General features: G+C 43.1%; 1 protein-coding gene across 7 annotated transcripts in view; it reads left to right on the top strand.

Annotated features, from left to right (window-relative positions):
• Positions 1-10,315, top strand: part of zranb3 (zinc finger, RAN-binding domain containing 3) — a 58,614-nt gene extending 48,299 nt beyond the window's left edge. For all 7 annotated transcript variants that reach the window (XM_088437310.1, XM_088437327.1, XM_088437284.1 and 4 more), the window contains 5 exons: positions 2,494-2,634; positions 5,373-5,513; positions 5,694-5,886; positions 8,669-8,800; positions 9,838-10,315. In XM_088437310.1, coding sequence (XP_088293436.1) covers positions 2,494-2,634; positions 5,373-5,513; positions 5,694-5,886; positions 8,669-8,800; positions 9,838-9,936 — 706 coding nt within the window. In that variant the 3' untranslated portion in view covers positions 9,937-10,315. The remainder of the gene's footprint in view (positions 1-2,493; positions 2,635-5,372; positions 5,514-5,693; positions 5,887-8,668; positions 8,801-9,837) is intronic.
• The last annotated feature ends 8,974 nt before the right edge of the window (positions 10,316-19,289 follow it).

Here is a 19,289-nt window from a genome sequence, read left to right on the forward strand (position 1 = left end):
AACATTGTCTTCTGCATTAACACTATTGGTGTATTCGCAGTGAAATGCAAACGGTTGCTACAGCAGTCGCGTGTTTGCGGTGCCCTTGCACCTAGCAATATGAAAAGATGCAACACACCCCCAATTCCTCTCCCTGCAGTACAGCTGGTCTTATTTTGCATGTGCAGGCTTCATGCGGTGTGCTGCGGCTGTTTGAAGCAAAGGAAGATCATCTGTTTGATGACGATACACAGTCAGCCCACAGTTTCTCACAGAAAAATTCTCCCCCATGTTTCTGCTTCTTATTCCTATATGTTCTGCTCTCGAATATACGGTCTGATACCTTTCATATCTTCACTGTAGTATTAACCGAGTCTTAGGCTGGGTGGAATCACTTACCGATAACAAAAAGTTTACCTCGTATTTAAAAAAAAAAAAACAAAAAAAAACATGCATGAGTCATGGGACTTAAGTGTATTATCTGCTCCGGGATTCATTTCCGAGGTGTCAGTCCAAGCAATAATGTTGATCAAACATTACTGTCAAAACAAATGTTTGTCGAGTACAACATCAATTATTGATTCATGCCATCGCTTCATCCCTGGTCAAATAGCACAACACTACAAATATTCCCCTTATGTGAGCACTGGTTCAAGTTTTACTTGAATCACACATGAATTTCTTTATTCTCGTGTCTATTCCATTTGGAGGACATGTTTCCTCCTAAATTCAACGCCATTTTCAATTGTAGGTGTAGGTGGCAGTTATGTACACCGTAAGAAGAGTCAAAAAGATTTCACTGTCACGTGTATATTACAATACCACACAGTGAAATTCCTATTCTGTTCAATTCCTGAGCAGACCACATTCCGTAATCGAGCAAATACTAATGAAATGTTAGGAAAAACAGTCCTGAGGTCTCAGTGGTTGAAGTCCCCCGCTGTGATGAACACAGCGTCCGGCTGCTTGATCTCATGTTTGCTAATGTCTGGTCTCCTCTGCAAACAGTGTGCGCCTCCAGCTCCACCGCCGAGTCCGAGTCGAACTCGGAGCAGGATTTCTTGAGCACCAGTGACTAGAGTGTTAGCAAAATCTCATTTAAAGTAGTACTGCACCGCACATAAAATTGTTAAATTAATACTTTTCGACAATGTGCTTAATTACATTAAGAATGGAATGCTTTGGCAGCTTCAAGAGAGCATGTTAGTGGCTTCAATGTAACCATAGGTTAGTTTTGAAAATGTCAAATAATTGTTTTTGTTTCCTCTGTGATTTTAAAGATGGATGACGACAAGATTTCCTTTCACTTTGTCGAGCATGTCCCTTGCTTTTTTTTACTTGATTGTTTTTCGTCCCCTTTCCCTTCACTCTGCCTGTGTCTCTGCTGTATATTTTGTTTACTCTGGTGCGGAGAGGTCATTTTAATTCCTGTCCAGATTGACATAAAGCATTGGGTGCAGTTTTCAACTTGCACACCTTTGCACTAGGATAACAAATTTGGCTGTGGAAAGCAGCGGCGAGCGAGATGGAGTAGATTAGATGATTGACAGTCCCTGTGGGGAAATAAGCTTGCTGCACTAGCAAAATTGCCAGGATTCAGGAGGGCGAGAGCAGAAATAGAGTAGACACAAATGGAGCAATGAAAATCACCGTTCTTGAGTAGGGTTGTGTGTTGTAATCCGCAGTAGTTTCCTCAGTTAAAGAAGTCAGCAGATCCACCTTATTTCTGCAGCTAGCTGGTAGACACGGGTGATTGAAATGCAACTCCCTGCTTTTAAATACTTACAATTCATTCATATGTTGTTATATTTTCCTTTTTTTTCTTGTGTATGCTCCATAATGTGTAGCCATTATATCTATCTTCTTGTTTTCTAATCAGCTATATTTTGTTTGAAATTTGAAAGCCTACAAACGTAGCTGGACCACTGACCCTGTGAAGTTTAGAGATCCATTGTTCAAGTGCAAAGATGATCTAGGGCCAGAAAGACATGCTCTAGTTGATGCTACGACGGTCAAGAATTTTCATTAGGGATGGGAAGAGATCTTGTGAGATGCTGCTTATTAATGCCTTGTGCTACTTGTTACCTCTTTGCATGATAGTAAAACTCACAGACAAATGTGAGACTTCAAAATAAGCATTACCATTCCAAATATTGTATGGCCACAGAAGTTGTTCCTGACAGTGTGTCATGACAAATGCTGACTTTCTAATTAATGCGCAAACTGTTTGTTTCTGCTGAAATGAGTCTTATCTCCTGATATAAACAACACACAAGTGGTGGTTCGTGACTTTCACATGTACGCCTTCAGTAATGTCTGACTCTCAAATAACTACCTCTCATGCGCACACGTAAGCATTACCGGGAGACGCAGGCTATCATCCTTACAGAACATCCGTGAGCAATCAAGTTTGAGTACCTTTAGTAACTCACGCCCTAATTGATTTTGCTCAAAAGTACGCAGGATATATTATTGTAGTCATCACAGGTGTTCCCAATGGCCTCATTACCCCAGGTACCTCAGTCGAGATGAGGTGGCTCTGGCCTCACACAGCAAGGCCCAACAGGAGGGAGGCAGCGTGAGGCTCGTCACCAAGGAGAACATCTTCAGAAAGAGGAAGTCGGCCTCGTCACTAAATTCCACCGCCTCAGACAGGTATGTCCAAAAGAGGGACAGAAAACCCCTCCTATTATTCACTGGAATCATCAAAATGGTAATTGATTAAGATCTGATGATGACTGCTCTGTTTCCAACTGATCTTGGTTGCATGTGTTCTACAAGATGCCAACGGCATTGGTTTAGGAAACTGATGAATGTGTGCATGTTTGCTCTTGATCGGCAGGGTTAATCCGTGTCAGCAGGCACAATTTAATCCAACACAAACCAATTTTGAATTATTCAAGGGATATTGTTGAATGTTAAAGCAAGAGCCTATAAGGATGAGCGTTTATCATCTGTCCATTAAGGTGATATGTATGGTCATGCGCCTTCCTCTAAGCAAATCCATTCGCTTCCCATTCCTTTGCTGTCTCCATGGAGACCTGCAACCGCCTTCTGTGCAAAGCACAAAGGCTCGCTGTGTGTGTTCCTTTGGTATATTCAGACCATAATGCAATCTATTGGCAGACTCAACACCCAACCCAGAAGCGAGCAACCAAGGCTACGCAAGTGAATACACAAACTACATGCACTCATCAATGTTTGTGCAAGATATTTTTCTGTGAATTTGCCCTTTGGTATTTGTGCTTAGTTTTACTGCTGGAAAGAGTACAATGGCAGACATCTCTGGATTGTGTGATTATGGTTGTAAATTGTGCCCTGGGTTTGTGGCACTGCCAGTTGAAGCATAAAACTCCACAGTGCTGCTTAGACTTAATAGTTGAACTCATTCTGTGTCTGTTCGTAACTCAAATGACTTCTTTCTCGGGTCAACTTTTCATTAAGTGTTTCAGTTTTTACATTTTTAAAAAGAGAAAATAGCACTGTATTGGAAAATGTAAAAAGAATATATGAGTGGAAAGAAATAGGTCACACACACACACTTGTACATTAGTGTAGTTTGTTTCTCCAGAGCAGCGCTGTCTAAACTATGGCCCGGCTACTGCATATGGCTCACTATCCAATTTAAGAGGCCCTTTGCATTCACAATTGACACAGCTCAGATTGTTCACCTGCATTGAACTACTGTTATTGTGAGCTTACAGTTTGTCTTACGGTGTGGCAAGCAGGAGACGAAATGAAAAATTTCTTCTCACCTATCCCACTTCCTTGTTTTCAATTTCAGAATAAACCTATGAAAAAAAAAAGATTCATTTACAGAAGCAAATAGCGTGAACAGCAATTGTTTTCTCCACTTTTGGAGGCATGTCAAATTAAGCTTCGTACAGATTTCCTTTGGTTATGATTGTGAAGCAGCTACAGTAACTGGTGGTAAACATAAGTAAGAGAAAGGTATCCCCCTCTTCTGACCATTTCCGTTTCAAGCAGACCATCAGGAGCTTATTTTTGTTTCACTTTCATCCGTAGACATTTTTGGCATCACACAATTCTCTCGGTACGGGTTTTTGGTGTTCTTTCAACGTTCCCTTTTTTGGGAAGGTGTTTTTCTCACCATCAGTCAGGGCATATCTGTGTCTCAAATTCTTTGTTGCTATCTCAATTTGTATGAAATTCAAAAGCATAGGAAAACAATGCAGGCCATCTGGCCTTCTCCAATGTGCCTCCCGCACCCTGCTGGGATGATGTGGCAAATGCCAAATCTAGTAGTCCTCATAAAAGAAGGGGAAAACATTTTTTTCAAGTACGGAGGGTACTTGCTTGAAATTTGAATAGATTGTTATAGGATAGATCAGATGCTTGGCATACATTTAATTTAAAAAATAAGGATGTGATCAGACAAATCTATGAATGTAGATGAAAGAGTGGGTTATTGCGATTAACAGTTGATTTGGGGCTTTTTTTGTGCCAGCCTTTAGCCTATTTTGAGAACTCATCTTAAGCTCAAAGTAGACTATCAAATGCACTTTGTGATGTTCAGTATTTTTTTTCTACCATTTTTTTTTTTATCTCCATACATCCATCCATTTTATTAGTTACTTATCCTCATTGGGATTGGGATTGGGAGCCTGTCCCAGCTGTCATCGGGCAGTAGGCAAGGGACACCCCAAACTGGTTGACAGCCAATCACAGGCCACACAGAGGCAAACGACCGTTCACGCTCACAAACAGACCTAAGAGCAAATACCTACCATGCATGATTTGGGGAATGTGGGAAGAACCTGGAGCAACCAAAAAAAAAAAAAAAAACTCATGGATGCAGGAAGTACATAAAACTACACCAGATGACCCGGATCTGTTAGATCTGTTGACTTCATAATGTGTCAGTCTTAGTAAAGCCCTGTGACACCAGTCATCCTTATCCATCAATCCATTTTCCATAGCCGCGTATCCTCACTAGTGTTTATCCCAGCTGTCTACAGGCAGGAGGCAGGGGACAGCATGAACTGGTTGCCATCCAATCGCAGGGCACAAACAACTATCCGCGCACCCAATCACAATTTAGAGTGTCCAATACACCTTCCACGCATGTTTTTTGGAAAATGGGAGGAGATCGGAGTGCCCAGAGAAGACCCACGTGAGCACAGGGTGGACATGCGAAGGGAGGCCAGAGCCAGCTAAAATTGAATTTGGGACTTTGAATTGTGAGGCGGACATGCTTCCCACTCTTTCATTGTGTCATTCATCATTAGTATCAACAAATCAGTTTGAACAAGGCTATTTTCTGCCAGTCGTTTTATGTAGCACAACACTCCATCGCCTACTAAAGCAGATGTTGGCTGTTGCTTTTGGTCAAGTGCTCATGCGTATTTTGTGCCCCATATGCATCTTTGCAGCTCAGGGAAGGGAGTTGGCGAGCAGCCATCACCAGCTTTCCTGCAGGCGGTGGACAGCCAGGGTGTCCCTCTGTGTCTGTCCTGCCAGAAAGCCTGCTTGTCGATCGGTGGGGCCTGGGACACTCGATTTTGCTGCTACAAGTAAGGCATTTCTGTCACAAATTCTGGTGGCTTTGGACATATTCACTTTCTATAAGTGGAGCCAGGCACGCATGCCATTGAGCTTGTTTGTATAATAATGTTTTATCGCCTTACACCTGGTGTTTTACATTAATATTCTCCCAGTCACACAACGCAGACAAATCCATGTTCTCCCTGTAGGTGCCAAGAGGAGTTCCAGTTGCGCTCCAGTCATACGTACATGCGCTCTCGGGTGCTTGAGGTGGAGCATGGCATCTGCCAGCACTGTGGCCTCCATGCCCACGACCTATTTGTAAAGGTGCGCGATGCACCGCCGTCCCAGCGCAAGCAGATGTTGGAGAACACTTGGCTTGCCCAGCTGTCACTCAAACAGGTCAGACCCATTCACAAAACTATAAATACCTGACGCGCGCACCTACACACGCACAGATTGATCTGCACAAGCTCCCAGTAAATGGATTGCAGGGCCCATTGATTTACCTTCCGGTGCCAGGCCCTGACCAGTAAGCCTGTTTGATTTGGTTGGCTGTTATCCTACGGTCCCTGCTACTTCCTCATTGCGTTCTTCTTTTCTCTCTCTCTCACACACACACACACACACATTTATTCCCCGACCCTCTTCCCTGTGCCGCCGGCAACACCATCAGGGCCGATCGATGTGGCCAGCTTTAGAGGAAACAAACTCAGCCGCATGATAAGCCAGCGTGGTGGTGGAAAAGCCTGAAGATTAGTGTCTTATTCTTTGCTTCGTACCAGGTGTTCTTTTGTGTATGTGTGTGTTTCTTTCCGCACATGTCTCTGCCGTACCATGTGAACATTTCAGTCTATTTTAGTTTGTGTAAGATCAGGCACATGTTTGTGTGCATGTGCGAGATGTGAACTCTGCCCTTGTGCTCTTTCTATCGTTGGGGATCAATTCCATCTCGCTGTTTTAATGTCAGCAAAGGAGCACTCAAATTGGGCACATTGATTTTTGGTGCCCAAGTCCTTGTCAGGCTTCTCTTCCATCATCTTTAGTTCCTAATTGATTTCTGCTCTTTTGTCTTTACAAATGTGATCAATATTGTTAGTCTTTTATGTTTTCCACACCGCTTTAAAGTGAATGCAGTTCTGGAATCCTTCAAGCTTGGGAGCAATTCGAAGTCTGTGCCTATGAGGCAAATTTCATTACTTTCTGCCCTCTAGTGGTGATCCTCACAACTTCCATCCATTTTCTATAGCCTCTTATCCTCACTATGGTCGCCGGCTTACTGGTGCCTATCCAAGCTGTCTTCGTGCAGTAGGCGGGGACACTCTTAATTGGTTGCCAGGATCATTAGAACGCGTTTCAATTTTTCTATTCTCATTTCAGCTGCCAAGGACTTAAATCCATTTTTAGAAGGACAGGAGAAGAAGCCACAGCATGTGTACTGTACATTTTTTTTTTTGGCATTTACACTTGCCTTGAGTGGGACAGCTCTACCTGATTTTTGTTTATTAATATCTACGGTTCCTTAGAGTGTATCAGCCCTCATTATTAAGCTATTTACAGAATGCATTATATATTTATTTATTTATTTTATTTATTTTATTATTTTAGCATAGTAGGTATAGTACATAAGAGGGTAGTCATAGGTTAGTGCATAAAACAATTGCAAAAGAAAAGTGTCTTTACTAGCTTCTTGACCGTTGAGAATGAGGACCCTAATCTTGTAGCCTCTGGTAACTTGATCCACCACTGAGGGAAAATGGCTTAAGAACAGTTTGGACCAAGTTTGCCTTGAGCGAGTAATAGGCATGGCTAAATGGTTGGCATTGAAGGAGTGCAGCGTCCTGTAGGCAACGTATGGCTTAAGTATTGACTTCAGCTGGCTGGCACAGTTCCTGGGGTAGTTTTGCAGGCCAAGTTTTGTGCTTAATCTGTGCAGACACTGGTTACCAGTGTAACTCCATGAACAGAGGATTTAATTTCACCTAAAGCACTTCTTTTCTTATTATTAGGATTACGAATACATTTGTCTTTATTATTTAAAACGATGCATTTATGATGAGACGATGCTGTGGTGACGCCAGGGTACGGGCACATGCCTCTGCTTTAACCATTTTAATTTCAGGTGGGCCCTCGCTTCCTATGTTCTCAATGATTAAAACATTTAATCTCAGCTACTGTTGTTGGATCATTGGGGAATCCCTTGTAACAATATAGCTAATATTGCTAGCACCCATTTGCGTTCTACCTGTGGTGCTGATCTGTGGTGCGGAGGCAGGCTCGGTTTGCTATTGGAAAAGTGAGTTGGGGAGCGAAAAAACTTTGAGCGCGCATTTTACACTTATAATTTTGTCCCCGTCCTCCTCGCACTCCCGCCTTTCTTTGTGTGATTTGCATGCACTCGCGGCCAGCAACGAGGCGCTTTAATTTCTTGTGGTTACTATTCTCGTCAATCTCAAATAGGCTATGGCCATGCACTAAAATTGGGAAACAGTGGAATGGCTGCGTCTCATCTTAGAAGGGCAAGCAAGAATTTTAATTGTCCCGATTGCCTTTTAAAGCCCTTGCTAGCACTAGTGGATGAGGTCACAAAGCAGCAAATTGCACCTTGCGTGCTTTCACAGAAGAACACCGGTTTGGAGATGCCTGCGTTCATCAATTTGTAGTCCAATCTTCAAAACAAATGTAGTGTAATCTACATCATGACATTTAAGAAGACTTGTCCAACTAATTTCATGCCACGAAGGTGTCATGCTCACAGAATTGCTCAAGTAATTTGTTCCAAAAACAATTGGGATTTGAGCACGTCTTCAGATGTTTGTTGTTGTTGTTGTTGTTGTTGTTTCTGCTCCACGCTGTCATGAGTGCTCTCTATTTGTTTTTCTTTCCAGTTATGATGAGGCACATCTGCAATGTGCCTCTAAGGTGCGCAAAGCCGTTCAGTCGGAGTGTTTCGTTGTGTGTGTAGGTGAGTTGTCAAATAAGACTTTAGGCAAGTGTAGCGCTCAGCAAGAGCTAAACATATCACGGCTGTAGGGAAAAATCAACATGAGCAGAGATGGACGGTTCAGGAGGGTACTCCAATCACCGCTTGTTTTTGGCAATATGGGCGCGTACGAGAGAACAACTTGAGGGTGTTGCTTTGTTTTTTTTTCTTCATTTTGTTTGTGCTTGTGCGTACGTGCAGCTGAACGAGATGATCCGTGCTCCAGTGGAAGGTGATTTCTGGCAAGTGGACCACATCCATCCGGTCTACAGCGGAGGAGGACAGTGCTCTCTGGACAACCTGCAGACACTGTGTACCGTCTGCCACAGAGCTGTATGTGCATCATTCAAGACTCAGCTAAAATACACACATCCACCTATATATTGTAGCTGCACCCTGGCCGAAAAGAAAGTTGCATCCCTTATGTTGAGGATCATCTGAGGTGGCATTAATGTGATACATGGTCAGCCTTCTCTTGCCAGTAATAACATCCCAGCAGGCGGCTGTGTCGCGGTGATGTATAGCACCGGCTACAACAGGCCGCGCGTGTGTATCTAGTAATCACACACAATTCCTCAAAAGAGACATTAGAGAGCAGGAATGTCAGAATAAAAGTCTATTTTGAAATTCGCTTTAATGTCACACCAGTGACTCTTTTAGTTTCATCAGAGTCGTAATACCATGTCTGTAAAACGTCCTCAGCCAAAATACTCCAGGGATGCGCAATTAGATGAGACTTTTCTTCCGCAGGACAGAGTGTAACAGAGGCTTTCCATTTCCAGGGAAGAGCTGTTATGAGTGGTCAGTCAATAGTTTGCAAACACCTCCTTTTATTTATTTTTTCATTTTTAAAAAATGTCCTGAACCGTAGATTAATACTTAAGTCACCAAAACAGGCCAATTCAAACTGGATATTTTTTGTCATTTAAAAAAAAACAAAAAAAAACGCTTCAAACATTTAAAAAAAATGTTGTTAGATTCAATAATATTAAAAAGATTTGATGTGTTGAAAGCATACGGGTTTGTCAAAAAAATTGCATAATCGTGCGACTCAAGAAAGCCACACAGCCGCAAATATGAATGCAATATCTCACGTCGCCGCTAACAAAGATTTTGACCGTCGCGGATTTGCTTATTTTGTAAGGCTTTCTGCTTAAAAGTTCCAATAGTTAATGGTATTTAAAAAAAACAAAAAACTTTTGATTGATACTCCACAGTTATGCTCATACATTTACACACCCTAGTCGTAAGTAAACTTAATGAGTGCAACAGTATATGTAAAAAACATACTTAATGACGACTGCCAATTTCATGAACGCGTAAAAGCTAAATGACTGTAAAAATGTCATGGACCTTTTTTGTCTTCGCAGAGGACGGCTCAGCAGGCCAAGGAGAGGAGCCGGGTGAGGAAGAGCGCAGTAGCCAACAAGGTTGCGTCAGACATCAGCAAATTCCTTATCAAGAAATGATGCTCCTCGCTCACTTAGGTGCATTGTTGAGTCCAAACTGGCAGTCACGAGATGCATCTTACTGGAAACAAAAGGTTTTGTTTTTTTTCTCATGGCGAAAGCTAATAGGGACAGTAAACCACATCCCCCACACGTCCCCAAACCATCATAAGCATTGCAGGGGGGGACTGATTTATTGCATTCCCCTTCTGCTTGAGGCATAAATGGAGCAGGTTGCTTCAGAGACATTTTGCTATTTTCAGATTTTGCAAACTTAGTGCAACGTTGCAGGTGAGCTGGGTGATAAATTACAAATGTACAATTCAACAAGCAATAGCTTGTTTTCCGTTGCTTTGAGAAGATAGATAGCTATATTGTGTAATAAATCCCAATTTTTAGATATGTGTCTTTTTTTTTCAAATTCTTGCACATTCCGTCCAGTTTGGAGCGTCAATATTGCAGGACATATCGGAGCAGCGTGCAAATGGTGTCATCGCCTGGAGTCTAAAACATGATTGTCCATACACCCCGCTCCTCTTGAGCTGCGCTTGATGTTCTGAGCAGAGCTGCAGTCAGTCAAGAGGGCTATGTTTAGAGGCACCGAGAAATGAGTTACTATGGAAACAAGGCTCCAGGTTCAGCAGTGTCGAGAGCATTGAATGTGATTGTGCAAGTTATACAATGAGCCAGACAGACATCAACGGCTGCGATCAATATCAGCGGGATCCTGTCCAAGTGAGGCACAATCTACCCCCCACACACACACACACACACACGCACACACACACAATTTTCCTCCTTTCCCGCTGCCTGACGACCGCGTCCAACTCTGAATTCAGCAAAATTTGCCATCACCGCAAAGTTTCAAATTTTGTCTGTCAGCTCCAACTTCTCGGTTTCAAACTTTGGAGGAACCCCTGTATGTGTGCGTGTCCATGTGTGTGTGTCCCCCTAAGGCTGCTCCAGGTCTCTACTTAATAAGGCCGCTGCTCCTCCGCTGTCTAAAACGACAAGCTTGGTGAGTAATGAACAATGTTGCAGGCAGCCCTCCAACAACAACAGGTTTCAGTGTCAAGACCCTGTCAGCAGCTGATGACTCTGATCGCAACTTTTATTGCACCCAAAAGGTGTGTGTGAGCACAAATGAGGTATGGAGAGGGATGCACTTGAATGACATGGCGCACAAGGTAGCTGAGATGCGTGACGGTCACACGGTGCCATAATGAGATAGTGCCAATGAAGACGTATCTTCTCCCCCGCAGGGCGTGCCAGGTTAAGAGAAGCGCTGCGACCTGCGTATGTTTGACAAGCTGTCATTGCAGGCAGCTGGGAACGACAGTAAAGATGGACTGGCATCAAACGAGCGACCGCCAGGGTTTAGCTTCTTGGCTACACCCCCGCCACCAAAACACACATACCACGTTTTAGACGATCCCAGGGAACAAAGATTTTTTTCCATCAAGTACGATCTGCATAATTGCCGTGCAGATTTACATAGCGAGCCGCTGACAGCGTCACTTGGCCAAATTTTGTTTGAAACAATCACGCCATCAGGAGATGAGGCTATTTGTGACACTGCTTGAAAAGAGAGAAAACTTCATAAGAGCCAAGAAGAAAATTGTTTTACTTCTCCGCATGTGGTGAGTTCAATGCACTTTCAGGCTACTATTGTGCATAGCTGCATGCGCACACTATGTGGCGGTATGGGCAGAAATTTTAACGGAAATCAGCAGCAGACATAATAAAAACCAATAATAGTAATAATGCATAGTAATGCTTAAGTTTTTTAGCTCATTTGTAATGACGGGGGCGGTACTTTGCAAGACTGGTTAGCACGTTCGCCGTTCAAGTCCAGCTCTGGGCTTCCTGTGTGGAGTTTGTATGTTCTCCCCATGCCCTCACGGGCTTTCTCCGGACCCCCAGGCTTCCTCCCACAATCTCTCCCAAATAAAACACGCGTGTTAGGGGAATTTGGGCACTCCAAATTGCCTTTAGGTGTGTTTGTGAGTAGTCATCTCTGTGTGCCCTGCAATTGGTTGGCAACCAGTTTAGGGTGTCCCCTGGCTACTGCCCAAAGTAGGTAGTAAAGTTTTGAATTGCGCAGATGTAACAATGCACCCATACAGTTCCAGGGCCGGTGTGGCAATTTGAGGGGTATTTTTTCACTGATTTCTCCAAAATATATAGATAAAAATTTAAATTACAAATAAAATGTATGTTCCTTGTTCAAATTTACATGAAGATAGTTATTGAGTGAGAAATTCAGAGTTCGGACACAGGAGACAGAAGTGGGAAAGTTGAAAGTCACACAAAAACCAAATGTAACCGCAACCAAGAAAACTGAACTCGGAAATAAAGTTGTAGAAAATTAGTTGACTCTGAATCGGATCGGATACTAAACCAGAAAGACAACTTGACATGTCATCTGACAACGTCTCACTGAGAACATGTGCCAAAATTAATCAAACTAAACCATATGTAGCAACCGCATGCTCATGGAGACATCAAGGAACAAACAATTTGCAAGACTAAATACGAGACCTGATGCGACCAAGATTATGACTTCAGAAAAATGGCACAAGTTGGCAATTACAAATACATGATCATAGCAATTGATGGCACGACAAATTTGGCTGAGTGATACATTGTTACAATTGAATTATACTGCAAATAGAGCCTAAATGGTCTAAAATTACCACTACCTCGTGATGTAAATGTGGAAGAATGCATTCCTAAGAAATTCAATGCATTTAGGAAAGTGCCCATATTGTGTTGATTCCATCATGGAAAAGAGGGATTTGGTTATCTTTTGCTATGGGCTGCACTGTTCTATCCAGGCAGGCAAGCGTAAACTATACAAATAATTCATAATTCCATTATAATTTGCATTCACACTCGACTGGCCCCTCGGTTATTTCATTCCGACCCCGTCTGCCTGTAATCCACTTTGGTTTTCTCAGCTACGAAAAGCGCTTCTCCAAACCCAATCTTGTGTGACAGGTGTGATGGAGAGCGGCCAATAAAAGCCCTTGCTGCCACCGCGTCTGAGCGCTGTTTGATTTCTGGCTGCCGTGCTCGCCGCCGTCATCCCCGCGGGTCTGCCCCCCCCCCACACACACACACACACGCACACCCGCTTGTGTGTCTGGGCCGGGCCGCAAAAGCAAACGCGTAGAGGTCGGGGGCAAGGGGCGAGAGCTTCTCTAACCGGAGAACGTCATCAAAGTAAAGGAACGGCCCTCCCGTCTGCGTTGTTGTCGTGCTGTTGGCTGTTCAAGCACCACAGCTGATGACAGGCTTTGTTTTTATTGTCACATGGTGTGGCGGGACGCTGAGGGGATGATGGATGTTTTTCTGCCGCAGCCTACCGCCTGCGGAATGCTGGCACGGCTCTGCGGGGTGCAGCAAAATGGTTTTACGGCTCAAGTAATTGGTGGCAGACCATTGCTCATAAGCGGTCTAATTAATCTCATTAAAATACGCTCTGCTATGCAGCCGCTTGGTCATAAAGGGCCGCTGTGACAGAGAGAGATTGCCTTAAGAACGGCTTTTTTCCTCCTGATAACTGTTGCATGACCCGTGATGATATTTCACAAGGAACCTGTTCGGCCAGTAAATGAAAATCAATAGAGTTGAATGTAAACCACGCTCGGCTATTCGTTGACTGTCATCCGGCTTGGTGGGGGAGATCCAGCTGTAAAAGGAGGCTTTCTCATTGCGCAGCTGGAGGTGGCTTTTGTCAAGTCTCCGTTCTATTTATTCAAGATGGCTCCCTGCTTGTCTCGCAAGGTGCACAACGTGGCGTGGATTAACGGAAAACCGCAATCAATTCACCCAGCAAGAGATGAGGCCAAATAACAGATAAGGTTCTTAGCATAATTCATACGGGCTCCAATCTGGCATGGATTAATGTGCTGTATTGACTTCTCAGAGCTTCCCGTCATGTGGTCCCTTCCGTTCATGCCCTTGTTGGAAAAGCAGCAAAGAATTGACCGCCGTTTAGCCCGACCACTTGCTGATAATATGTTGCAAAATTGACGACTATTTATCAGGTTCTATTCCTCAACGAAGTCAGGCTGAGTTGATGCTACACAGCTTGTCATTCTTTGGTTAAACAGCTGCAGTATCATTGTAGCATTTGAGCATGCCTGCCGGCTAGAAAAGCCAAAAATAAACACAGGCGTCTCCTGATACTGTCCCTTAGCCAGAGTCTCCACTTTGCTGAAGTGATCTACTTAATTACTGTCCTCAGGCTGCTTTACTACATGGCTAACAGCATCATGGCTAACAGCATCATCATATATATATATATATATATATATATATATATATATATATATATATATATATATATATATATATATATATATATATATATATATATATATATATATATATATATATATATATATATATATATAGATAGATAGATCACAGAAAGCTGCGTTCATGTAAGAGTAAGACCTTGTGTCAGCCACGTTTCTTGACAACCTGAATGACTTCTGACTTTCTCAAAGCCTGTTTGACCAACTAATGAATACAAACCTTTGCACAGAACCAAAGCAATCAATGTAAAAGGTTCTTACATGAAAACCATAATACGAATCATCACAAGAGGAAAGCCACACTGAGCAGCAGCTTTATCATCTCACCCTTTCATGTATTCTGCGCTCCAATGATTGAGGTTAAAAACGAAAAGCTGAACAAAACGCCCAGCGAGCTCCTTTTCACCAGGCATCTTTTCATCTCATCTCTGCACTGAGGCCATTGATCAGACATCTCGCAGACCGCTTTCAGACAGGAATTCTGCCGCGGTGACACCGCTCAGCATGTCTGTCTTTCGCTGGCCTCAATCAGAAGGTCGACTTACTTTAAAACTCGCGCCGCAATCCTTTGTTAAATTGCAATGCACCGTATATTCCCAGGAAGTATTATTTGCGTAGCAATTTTGCCACTGAGGCAAAAACTTCCACTTGCTTCATCTTTGCGAATATTATTGTGTCTCACTGAGCCAGCAAAAAGGTCACGTCAGCGTTGTGATGCGAGTGACTGTATAGCAGGGCATCATTACGGAGGCGCTCTGCCTAATCACCTTAGGTCACCTCAGGAGAGGCCATTCCACCATGCTTCCTGCCTTAATGAGGACAGTCAGCCCTCCATCTAATGAGCGGGGGCCATTTGCAACGCAACAACCCACAACAGACCGAAGCAGTGCCAAACAGCATCCTGGGATGCCAAGAATGCACTTTGAAGAAACATGGCCACACGTTAGACCTTCTTCAATAAACTTCAATGTTAGAAAGCACACATTGCTTACCTATTTGCAGTTGGTGCGGTCTGACGCAATAATTAAGTCTCTTCAGATTTCCCCCGCTGTGAGTGGTCATCCAGAGCACGTAACGCAGTTGTAAATTTTTTGTGCCTGTTGTGGGTTTTTTTGAGCCACCAAACTCCACAGTTAAGGATTAGATGTATTCCACCACGGTTATTATTGTATACACCCCCTTCATTCCACAAAAATGCCTGGTAGGTGCATTGAGCAGAAGTGAGCGATGCGTCAGGACCGACGGACTGTTCGTCGGTCCGTTACCGGGCGCCTGTTGTGCCGACGGACCGACGAGTGAGGGGGAGGCCTAAAATCAGGGCTGAATAAGAATGTCGCAACGGATGTGTTTCGTCCGTCGTCATAGACCGGGGCTCTGCATGTCGCTCTTTCATCCTTATGTTGCAGCTTAGCGTGGTTTGGGAAAATAAATCATGCTTGGTTCAGATTGACTACGTGGGCAGCGTAGCAAGCGACGTGTTTGAATTGCAATCAATGGAGTTTGGGTGATAGGGCGACATCTATAGCACGTGTTTGGTGCCACGGGACACGAAATGTGACGCAAGACAGCCAATCAGTTTTGGAAAGGGAAAAAAAGGAGATATAGTGCGGCCTTCCAGATTAAAAGAGCACATTTTCAAAGAAAGCTATAACTGATCTTTAAAAACTAAAGCGCTTGAAGAATTCTTAACACAAAATATATGTCATTTTAATGGCCTTGCGTGTGAACAAGGGTGGACTCAAACCTTAGCTCAGTTTGCTACTTCTTCTCTTGAAACCAAGAAGATAACAACCTGAATAACCACGAACAACGCTAAAAGTTATATGACAAACAGAGACTGTAAATAGGAAATAAAAGAGTGACCTTCCAGATTAAAAGCCGACATTTCAAAATAAGATAACACAGGTAAGTAAACAATACAAACTGGAGCACTTGAAGAATCCTTAACACATCACGAATCTCATCTTAATCCCCGTTGGTGAACACAGATGGATTCAGACATTGGTTCGGTCTGCTTGCTCTGTTAATGAAAATAATGTGGTACAACCTTTGCTAACAAAAGCTGCTGTAAGCAACTCCTCTGGCTGCTAATACACAACTGATTCCATCTGCTTCCACTCTCCCAGTCGCCCCATTACTATAATTATCATAAGAATATATATATATATATATATATATATATATATATATATATATATATATATATATATATGTATTCTCCATTTTCTGTTCTCTGTATTCTTTTGGTTATGCTTCCTCCAGTGTTGTAGTTTTAGGTTAGCGTTTCTATCCAATCAAAATTCAGCTAACTTGTGTCGCCAGGCTGTATGAAATCTGTCCGAGGTCTTCAGAATCAGTGAAAACAGTGCAGGCGTCTGTGCACTGAAAGTGAACAGGCACCTACAATTAATAGACAGTCGCGATAGCCAATCTGATCACGGGTTTTCGACCGTAAGAGCAGCAAGAAGGCCTCGCGTTGAATGTGACATACTATATGCGCCCTCTGATGGGATGGATTCGATGGGAGGCAGAGCTACACGGTGTAGCTTGGTTGATCTGCATTAACAATGTAGACTTCACCATAGCCAGCCCCAGGAACTTTTAGCAGAAAAATTATATCTACTTGCTTTTTTAACCCTCAATGGCTGAAAGAGAGGAACATGTCTACCAAGTCATTGAAGTCTTCTTGAGGAAAGAAAGAAGAATAGATTCTGTTGAAATCATTGTTTTGGGATACAGCCGGTTTGGTCATTTTCCTTTTTAATATGTTTTTGTCATTTTATTTCATTCCTTTTCAATTAATGGGTATCACGTGTCTTGATGCGCTTTAACTGCCGACGCGGGTTTATTGATGTTTAATTCCTCTGGAAAATAGCGGGTGTTGTACACAATTAAGGTGATGCAACGCCCAGTAATGCCCACCTGTGCTTCTGTACATGATTTCTCCAGCCCTGATGTCATAAATGATGGTATGATGAGAGGTATTTTTTCGAGTCGGACTAAGTAGGACATCACTGTAGGCCTACGCGTGAAATGCACGGACTGCCACTGCACTCTAGTTACCTCTCCTTGTTATTTTAATTGTTGAAACAGCAAATCTTTTCATGGCCTAAGATTGACGTTGGCAGGCTTAGTTACGACGCTCTTACGTACAGGTCTCATACCGGTCGCATATATTTGAAAATGTGATCGAGGTGTTGTGGACATGTTTCTGTTCCTCACCTGACTCAAGACAGCCATCTCTTATGTGAAATCTTCATCTCAGCCAAGGATCTCGAATCCTCTTTCTCATCAGCAGCAGTTGCTTACTATACAGATCTGGAACTTGTCAAGTCGGTGCAGCATTTGGTGGTGGGTGTGGGAAGGTCGATCCAAAATGCAGGGAGGCAGGATGAGCTCAGCAGAAATGTTCAAGTGCTCGCGGGAGCCGGGCGAAACACGAAAAAAGACACCGGAAAAGAAACAACAGAAGTAAAAACCAAACTCACAGGGAGGCAGTGAATTGGTGCAACTGGAACACGTACTGCGGACGGCAAAAACAACTACGTTAAACCTAGATATTAGACAATGTCCCGACAACTAACTGTAACTAAACTGGGACTTAAATAAACAGGACAATAATTACTCACAAAACCCAAAACAGCTGGATGGAACGAGAGGCGGAGGAAGCTGATTGGAGGAGACACTGGGGCTGGAACACGCTGATGACAGGAGGCACAAATTACACTAAGGACAGACGCGAGGGAAAAAACTCAACTTGAACCCAAAAGCGAAATGAACTGAAACTACGCAAAATCAACCGGCAACAGAAAAGACGTGACAGAACTTATGCCACGTAATAATTATCACCTTGCAGTTATAAAACAAATGAAAGATCACACTTCAAAAGTTTGAGGGAAAGTACTGGCAGATAAAGCGGTAATACCTGAAGGGTAAAGGTGACGGCCCTTTTGCCACAATTTAAATATCCTGGCATTTTAATGAAGACAAGTTTAATGAGACATTTTTTAAGCTGCTGGTGTTGAGGGATCATACAGATGTACATAAAGAATTTTGTTGACGTAGGGTGATAGAAAAAGCAGAATATAAATAAATAGATTGGGCCAAGTGAACCACAGCGCATCTTTCATCAATCTTTCATCATATGTTAATCAGATTCACACTGACACACGTGTCCACTGAAAGCTTTTGATAAGGACTTGCACAATTGGGTTTGAGTGGGTAGAATCTGGCCACTCAACTGTGGACATCTTCACACCCACTCCTCTTCTTATTTCTATATTCGGTTTTGCCAGCTTCTCAATTACTGTGCGAGTGGGCCGGTGTGAAAAGACAGGAGGGAGGCTGAGTTGGATATAGCAACATTCCCCGTCGGCCCACACAGAATAATTCTTTGTGATGATATAAATCTTATTAAATGCTGCGATAACAGGCCGATTGGGCGGCGGGATAAAAGCGGCAAGGTGTCCAATGCATACCTGGAGGAGTTCGGGGCTCACGATTGAACACACTACAGACGCGCTAGTGTGTAAAAATAGATTCGCACGGGGGCTTACATAAGTTCAGAGCGATGACTGAGCCTACGCTTTTGGAAAAAACTTGTGGGCACGCAATGCTGCTGCCGTCAAGCTCTTGCTCGGGACCTGCCGTGAACCTTTGAGCCAATGAATTTGCTCATGACTCCGTCCGTAACTTGAAGCGCAGAACTGTTAAAACACCATTGAAAGAATAAAGACAAATAGGTAGTATCTAAAACATACATTTCACAATTTCAGTGATTTGTGGCGCATTAGATCGGGAAGTCGAAAGTACTATGTCGACCAGATTGCTTCCCTATTCGAAGGCTTTGAAAAAAGTTTGCACGTTGGCGGTTATGTCTAAATGACTCCTTTTATCTTAAACCCTTGTGCACATCATTTGATTTACCTGCCAATGTAACCTTTTAAGCCACAATGTCGAAAGAGGGAAAATACTGAGGCAATTATGAATATTTTTTTTCTTTAGATCACTCAAAATATTCAGCGGCATCAGATCTATCCATACGTATGT

The sequence above is a fragment of the Hippichthys cyanospilos genome, chromosome 2 (genome assembly GCF_059441005.1).
Source record: "Hippichthys cyanospilos isolate Australia breed blue-spotted pipefish chromosome 2, RoL_Hcya_1.0, whole genome shotgun sequence".
Lineage (NCBI taxonomy): Eukaryota > Metazoa > Chordata > Actinopteri > Syngnathiformes > Syngnathidae > Hippichthys > Hippichthys cyanospilos.